Raw genomic sequence first — 7,343 nt, 5'->3', positions numbered from 1 at the left:
TCTTAAGAGATAGAGCTTAATAGACTTAGTAAGAAACAGAGCTTAGAAGAGGTGGTAATAAACCATTGGAATAATAAACCTTTCCCATTTGTCCTGTCCTGCAGCTTTTCCCATAAATGTTCCTCTTTTTTTTCTGGCTTCTTTGAAGTGTTACACTCCGAGACCCCCTGGCCCGATGCATAGCCCTTGGCAGCTTCATGAGGCACCACCGGTGTCACTGGGGAACCCTCCTGCCCCAAAACATGCCACGGCAGAAGACAATGAGATGGTTGTGGGTGCCTACCGGTTTTATTAGCAGCCTCGTGTTTGGGTTCCCAACCCCACACTGAGGGTGCTGGGGCACAGGATGGTGTCACCTTGCCCACCCCGTTGTCCCTGGCAGGGGGGAGGGGGAGAGGGGTGTCACTCGGCGAAGCCCTGGGTGTCGCAGCGGGGTCCCTGCCACTTGTCATAGCACTGGCAGCTGAACTCCTCGGCCAGGCGGGAGACATCGTCACCGGACTCCACGCTCTGGGCCACCAGCCAGGGCTTGCCGGCTTGCAAGTCGATTGTGAAGCGGAAGGCATCGAGGTGGAGGAAGCCCTGCTTGTTCTCCTGGCGCACGCAGCGGCCCTGGCCGGAGCACAGGCTCCGGCTGCACAGATCGGCGCTGGCCGTCACGTTGACGATGTAGTGGCCCAGGGGCCCGTCCACGTAGTCCTTCAGCCTCAGGCACATCTCCTGCAATGACACAGCAGTGTCACAGCCCTGTGCGGCCAGGGAAGGGGGGGGTCCCTGCAGGCGGTGGCGCAGTGCCACCCACCACACTCACCTTGGACATGCTGTCGTTGAGGCTGCCCCAGAGGATGATGCCAGCAGCGCCCTGAGCCGCACTCTCCCCGATGGTGTTCATCAGGTCCTCCTGCACCCAAGGGGAGAGGAGAAGTCAGCGGTGCCCAAAGCCCCTGCGCTGTCCCAGCAGAGCTAAAGACTCCACAGCATCAACCCATCAGCCTGAGAGGTGCCCACCATCCCCGTGTCCCCATCGCTGCCCCAGCAGAGCTAAAGACTCCCCAGCATCAACCCATCAGCCTGAGAGGTGCCCACTGTCCCCGTGTCCCCATCACCTGGGAGAGAAAGTCGACGGTGTGGTCGAAGGTGATCTGGGAGTAGGGCAGGACAGGAATGCCGCCATCAAGGATGCCACGCTGGACGGCAAAAGCCTCGGCCACGCGGTGCCGGACGTAGGCGAGCGCCTTGTTGGTGCCGTTGAAGCAGGGAGGTAGGTAGATGCTGGGGTAGAGTGCCCGGCTGCTCTCCCAGAGCCACCACAGCTCCTTGTTCCTCTGCTGCTCCACTGCCGGGCACGTCCCGGTGTAGGGCAGGCTGTCGAAGTTGTTGTTGTAGCAATCGGGGAAGCCGTAGAAACCCCAGTAGCCGTTGGGACGGAGGGTCTCGCCCAGCTGCAGGGTCTGCTCCATGAAGTTGCGGGCACTCTGCTCAAACTGCTGCTCAGCCGTCTCCTTCACCAGCTTGGGGGGCCACTGCGGGTGCTGCTGCCGCACCAGCTCCTCCGACTTCTGCTGGTAGATGTCCATGGAGGCCCAGTTGCGGATCCACAGCGGGCGCCACTTCTCCCAGTCGATGACGGCCAGCCCGCCGTAGGCAGGGCTGGGCAGGGTGACCTCGATGTCCCGGGCGGCCTGGTGGAGGTGGGCCTGCAGGCTGGCATTTTGGGGGAGCCCCCCGTTCACTGGCACCCCATCAGATGTGTAGTAGGGGAGGAGCCCCAGCTCCTTGCTGTAGAAGAGGGTGATGTCCTGCCCGATGAAGGACTGCTGGTCGTTGGCCAACACATCGAAGACCTCCAGGTTGAGGGTGACATTGTACTTCTTGGCGCAGCGCTCGGTGGGGATGTTCCAGACGGTGACGAAGGGGCGGTCGACAAGGACGGGGCCAGGCCCCCCGGCGTGGGCCGGGGCGAGCAGGAGCAGCAGGAGGACCCAGCAGGACCAGCCCGATGCCATTGTGCCAGCAGGCACAGGATGGGTGCCGGAGCTGCTTGGGGAGAGCCGAGGCAGGCTGAGACCTCAACGCTTTTATCCCCACCCCAAGCTGGGGCTGGCATTAATCCACACCCCCGTCCCCGAGCGGTGCCAGTCACCCAGGGTCACCTCTCCCACCTCCTCACGTGAAGTCCCCAAAGTTGTCAGCAGCCGGAGCCCAGCACGGCGTCCCCGGAGCGGGGACAGCAGCGTGCTGGGGACTGGCGGCGGCGGGCCCCGGCTGGGGAGGAATGCGCAGAGTCAACACCCGGTGACGGGGCCGGCGATGAGCTGGACTGGAAAGACAAACAGACACGGACGGGGGCGGGGGGGGGGGCCCCAAGGTCACGGTGACGGACGTGGGTTGCGCCGGGCGGGTGCCGCTGGGGAAGTGCGGAGCATCGGCCATTAGCTGGCGGGAGAAGGGCACTGCGGGGAGGAAGCCCACGGCATCGGGCAGGACCCGGCAGGACGCAGCCCAGGGAACGGTGGTGGCACAGGAGGGCACCGTCCGGGGACACGCGTGGCACAGGACAGCAGGCACAGGAGGGCACCGTCCGGGGACACGCACGGCGGCCGAGGGGTGCTGTGCCACGCAGGGTCGGTCGTCCTGGCACCGCGGGGCTGGGCCGTGCCAACGGGCGCCCCGAGGACGGGGCAGCGCCGGGAGCGGCTGCAAAGGGCACGGGCAAAGGCGGGGCCGGGCTGCGCCGGGGACGCTGTGGCACGGCGACAGGAGCCACGCGAGGGCACCGCTGGGGGACACTCGTGGCACAGGGGCGTCCCCCGCCCCCGCAGGGCCGTACCCACCCCCGGCCGTGGCGCAGAGGACGGCGTCCCCCCGCCGCTGTCGCTGTCCCGGTCCCGGGGGGGGGGGGGGTACGTCCCCGCAGCCCCGATCCTGCCGTGCCCACCGCCCACGCACCGCGGGGCGGGGCCGAGCGCGTGTCTCCGGCCGGAGGCGGGGCCGAGGAACTCCGGGGGGTGTGGCCACGCCGGGAGCGGCCCGCTGGCAGCCCGGAGGCGGAGCCCGGCCTGGGCGGAGTCTGAGGCAAGAGGCGTGGCCATGGAGCGCCCGGGGCGGTCCCGCGGCAGCCTCCACGTGGGTGGCCCGGCCGCATCCCGCGGCTCCCACCCGGCGCGGCAGCGGCACCGCGGGGGAAGTTCCAACCCCTCCCCGCGCCGTGCCTTCCCCGAGCAGCGCACCCACCCCCCCGATGCCCCCACGCCGGGAAGGCTATGCCTGGGAGAAGGGTTAGGTCCTAGGGGACCTGTACTGCTCCCCTCCCCCCGTCCCATCCCCAAATCAGCCCACGCCCCACTCGCACTCTGCCCAGCTTTATTCGAGGTAAAGCACTTTGGTATGGGGCAGCGCACAGGGGCTTAGCACCACACAGCACCCACTCCCTGCCCCCATGCTCCCCTTGCCCCCATCCCTCTCCTTATAAGAGAGGAGGGCCACCCCCCCCCCATCCCCATCGGGAGCACCTGCCCCACAGCAGGGAGGGCAGAGGTGGGGCAACCACACAGCTCTTCCCCCCCCCCCCCCGTGAAGGGCAGCCCCCCATAATGAGCTACCTCAGAGGCAGGGTAGGGATATCTTAAATAGGTCCCCTCTGCCACCACAGAAAGGGGGTGCCGGGGGGACCAGCTCAGTCCAGGGAGGGGTTAGTGCCAGCTTGCAAGCAGCAACAGCACCCCAAGTCCCAGCGGTGCCAGGGGGTCAGGGGCATCGCTGCGGGGGCCAGCGGGCACCTGGCAGCCACTGCCCTGCCAACCTTGGTAGCAGTGGCAGTGGAAGTGGGTCCGTAGGAAGAGGGTGTCAGCTGAGGACAGCTGGCCCTCGGCCCAGAAGAGGGGGTGCTGGGGGTGGTCCTCGTCCCGGTGCCGCAGCTGGAAGCTGGTAGAGTTGAGGTGGAGGAAGACATCAGCGGTGCTGTCCTGGCGCAGGCAGCGGCCCCGGCCCTGGCACAGGACCGTGCTGCAAAGCTGCGCTGCTGTCGTGACGTTCACAATGTAACGGCCCAGGTCCCCCTCCAGGTAGTTCTTGATGATCTGGCACGAGTCCTGGGGAAGGGGGGGGGGGGATCAGAGGCATGTTGGGGTACCCCAGGGAGAGAAGCACCCCAGATGGACAGGACACCCCAGCCTTGAGCCACTGGTCCCCCTCTGGGGGCCGATGATTCTCCATCCATCATCTACCTCCCCAGAAGCATGCTGACCCCAAACCTACCCGGTTTTTGGTGTAGTCCGCGTCGCCCCAGAAGATGGCCCCAGCTGCACCCAGCGCTGCGCTCTCTCCAATTGTGGAGATCAGGTCCGGCTGCAGGGACAGAGCCCAGTTAGTGCCCACAGACTCCACACAGCATCCACACCCCCAGCACGGTGTGCCCCAAAGAGCCCACTGTGGGGTCAGGGAGGCAAGACCCCATCTCTGCTCCAGGCCACGGGGAAGAGGGGACTGTCCCAGCTCTTTGGGGACGAGACTCCCCACCACTGCCCTCCTCCTCTCCGGGGGCTGAGCCAGCACAGCACAGGGACTATGGGCTCACACAGCCCAGGGTCCTGGCTGCCAGGACCCAGGAGTCCTACAGCACCTCCCAGGTATTTCCCTGGTGATGGTAACCATTGGTGTGAGTCCTGCTGCCAGACACCTCACCCATAACGGGGGTGGTTCATGGCACCCCATCACCCACCCACAGAGGGGCTGAGCTGGGGGTCCCCACACCGTGACCCCCCCCCCCTTGGAGGAAGAGAGGCAGGGCTGGGCAAACCTCCTGGTCCCGGGGCCAGCCCCGCACCAAAGGGTGCTGCTCCCCACCCCACCAAACCACGAGGTGCCAGTAGCACCGTGAGGGTGGACACCAGCCTCCAGAGCCACCCCGCTCCAGGGGAGAGAGATGGGACACGGGCAGAAGGACCACCTCTGCTGACCCCAGAGCCCAGGCGCCCGGGGCTTGGGACGAGGACATCCAGGTGGCGCAGCCCTACCTGGCTGAGCACGTCCAGCTTGCGGATGTAGGTGGGCCGGGTGTAGACAAAGACGGGCAGAGAGTAGCCATCATGGTGCTGCTGCGAGATGCGCATGGCTTCCATCACCCGCGCTCGCACAAACTTGCGGCTGTTGGGGGTGGAGGCCAGGAGCAGGTCGAGGTAGATGGAGGGGTAGAGGGCCATGCTCTCCCTCCAGAGCCACGCCAGCTGGTCGTTGCGCGTCTTCTCCACGTCCGGGCACTGCCCGGTGTAGCTCTCCTTGTTCTTGCTGTAGTCATGGTTGTAGCAGTCGGGGAAGAGGTAGAACCCCCAGAGCTGCTTGGGTCGGAAGCTCTTGGCCACACGCAGCGTGCGCACCATGAACTGCCGGGCGGCCGACTCAAACTCGAACACCGCCTGCTTGTTCACCTCCTCGCGGGACCAGGTGGGCTGCCGCTGGTACGTCGGCTGCCGCTGGTACACCAGCTGCTGCGATACCTCCCGGTAGATGTCCTTGGGCTTCCAGTTGCGAGCCCAGATGGGCCGCCACTCCTCCCAGTCGATGATGGCCAGCCCCTCCTTGGTGGGCGAGCGGATGTACTTGCTGATGCCCTCCTGGAGACGGGCGAGGTGCTCGGACAGGCTGCTGTTTTGGGGGACGCCGCCGTTGACGGCCACGCGCTGGCTGGTGTAGTAGGGGTAGAGCCCCAGGCGCTCCTTGTAGAAGATGGTGATGTTCTGCCCCACAAAGCCCTCGTTGGGGGAGGCTTGCAGGTCGAAGATGCTGAAGTCGAGGGACACATGGAAGCGGGGCTTGCAGTCCTGGGTGGGCACGTTCCAGGCCACCAGGAAGGGCCGGCGGGTGAGCAGGGGGGCGGCCGACGGCTTCTCGGGGGGCTGCCGGGCCAGGGCCAGCAGGGCCAGCCAGGGCACAGCCGCCACCGCCGCGCAGCCCCCGCGCATCCTGCCCGACGGGGGCCTGGGGGCAGCGGGGAGAGGTCAGGAGCGGGGTGCAGGCAGGGGGTGCAGGCAGGGGGCGGCTCTGCCCGCACCCCCCCCCCCAAGGCAAACCCCGCCCCGAGCCCCCTCCCCGCAACCCCCCCGCCCGGGGCTGAGGAGTCCCGGGGGAGGTGCGGGCAGAGCCCCCACGAATCCCGGTCCCGGTCTTCGCTCCCCGCCGCTCCCGCGGGTGCCGGCGCGGCGCCGCCGCCTTTGTCCGAGACCGGCACACAAAGCCCCGGGGCGCGGCCCCCCCCGCGGCCCCGTTCCGCTCTCCTCCGCTCCCCCGCCCGGGTCTGGCCGCGGCTCACGCCATCCCCCGCCACCGACTCCCACCGGCGCTGCCTCCCCCCGCCGCCCGCTTTAAACCTCCCCGGCGCGCACCACCCGCGGGGGCGCCGCCTCCCCGCCCCGACCGGCCCCGCCCCGACCGCGCCGCGCCGGGATGGCGGCGCGGACCATGGCGGGGCCCCGGGGGAGAGGATCGCCGGCGGACCACCCCTCCCCACACACACACGCACATACACCTCCGTGGGGCCGCGGCACCGGGCGAGGAGCGTCACCCCCTCGCCCCGCCGCGCTTGGTACGGCCCGGGAAGCCCCGCCCCCCCGAGCGGCGGAAGGGGGCGGGGCCGCGGGGGTGCCGGCAGGGGGCGCCGTGGGGCGCGGGGGGGGGCGGGGCGCAAGGGGCTGCGGCGCTCGGCGGGGGCGGGGGGGGGTGTCCCCAAAACGGTGGTGACCCTAAAATGGTGGTGACCCCAGAATGGTGGTGTTCCCAGGGTGGTGGTGACCCCAGGATCATGGTCACGCCAAAATGGTGGTGACCCCAGAATGACGGTGACCCCGGAACGGTGGTGACCCCGGAACGGTGGTGACCCTGGAACAGCGGTGACCCCAGGATGGTGTCCCCAGGATCAGCTTGTCCCCAAAACGGTGGTGACCCCAGGCTGGTGGTGACCCTGGGATAGTGTCCCCAGGATCACCTTGTCCCCAAAACGGTGGTGACCCCGGAATGGTGGTGACCCCGGAACAGCGGTGACCCTGGGATGATGTCCCCAGGATCAGCTTGTCCCCAAAACGGTGGTGACCCCAGGCTGGTGGTGACCCTGGGATAGTGTCCCCAGGATCACCTTGTCCCCAAAACAGTGGTGACCCCGGAATGGTGGTGACCCCGGAATGGTGGTGACCCCGGAACAGCGGTGACCCCAGGATGATGTCCCCAGGATCAGCTTGTCCCCAAAATGGTGGTGACCCTGGAACAGCAGTGACCCCGGATTAGCGGTGACCCCGGGATGGTGTCCCCAGGATCACCTTGTTCCCAAAATGGTGGTGACCCCAGGCTGGTGG

At 67.6% G+C, this 7,343-nt stretch overlaps 2 protein-coding genes across 4 annotated transcripts; both read right to left on the bottom strand.

The window, feature by feature from the left end:
• Positions 1–269: 269 nt before the first annotated feature.
• On the bottom strand, positions 270–3,228 carry HYAL1 (hyaluronidase 1). 3 transcript variants are annotated; one of them, XM_052778342.1, is made up of 4 exons: positions 2,835–3,228; positions 1,107–2,037; positions 812–901; positions 270–720 (listed from the first exon to the last, which is right to left on the bottom strand). In XM_052778342.1, the coding sequence occupies exons 1-4, from the start codon at positions 3,143–3,145 to the stop codon at positions 403–405; spliced, it is 1,650 nt and encodes a 549-aa protein (XP_052634302.1). In that variant the 5' UTR covers positions 3,146–3,228; the 3' UTR covers positions 270–402. The 3 variants fall into 3 exon arrangements, with proteins under 3 accessions (XP_052634302.1, XP_052634303.1, XP_052634304.1); XM_052778343.1 differs by having other exon boundaries at positions 1,107–2,320; positions 2,835–2,899; XM_052778344.1 differs by lacking the exon at positions 2,835–3,228 and adding an exon at positions 2,163–2,828.
• A 268-nt stretch (positions 3,229–3,496) lies between these two features.
• On the bottom strand, positions 3,497–6,340 carry HYAL2 (hyaluronidase 2). The gene is made up of 3 exons (XM_052778731.1): positions 5,016–6,340; positions 4,258–4,347; positions 3,497–4,091 (listed from the first exon to the last, which is right to left on the bottom strand). Exons 1-3 carry the CDS (start codon positions 5,958–5,960, stop codon positions 3,693–3,695), a joined length of 1,434 nt encoding a protein of 477 aa, XP_052634691.1. The 5' UTR covers positions 5,961–6,340; the 3' UTR covers positions 3,497–3,692.
• Between the last annotated feature and the right edge of the window lie 1,003 nt (positions 6,341–7,343).

The sequence above is a fragment of the Harpia harpyja genome, chromosome Z (assembly GCF_026419915.1).
Source record: "Harpia harpyja isolate bHarHar1 chromosome Z, bHarHar1 primary haplotype, whole genome shotgun sequence".
Classification (NCBI taxonomy): domain Eukaryota; kingdom Metazoa; phylum Chordata; class Aves; order Accipitriformes; family Accipitridae; genus Harpia; species Harpia harpyja.
This window is presented reverse-complemented; position numbering and strand designations above follow the sequence as displayed.

Coding starts and splice junctions, on each gene's coding strand:
- HYAL1 (XM_052778342.1), bottom strand. CDS start 3,145: ATGCGGCCGGGCCACCCACGTGGAGGCTGCCGCGGGACCGCCCCGGGC. Junction 2,038..2,834: donor CCTCTGCGCCACGGCCGGGG/GTGGGTACGGCC, acceptor CTCCCCAAGCAG/CTCCGGCACCCATCCTGTGC. Junction 721..811: donor TCAACGACAGCATGTCCAAG/GTGAGTGTGGTG, acceptor GTGTCATTGCAG/GAGATGTGCCTGAGGCTGAA.
- HYAL2 (XM_052778731.1), bottom strand. CDS start 5,960: ATGCGCGGGGGCTGCGCGGCGGTGGCGGCTGTGCCCTGGCTGGCCCTG. Junction 4,348..5,015: donor AGCTGGACGTGCTCAGCCAG/GTAGGGCTGCGC, acceptor CTGTCCCTGCAG/CCGGACCTGATCTCCACAAT. Junction 4,092..4,257: donor CGGACTACACCAAAAACCGG/GTAGGTTTGGGG, acceptor CCCCTTCCCCAG/GACTCGTGCCAGATCATCAA.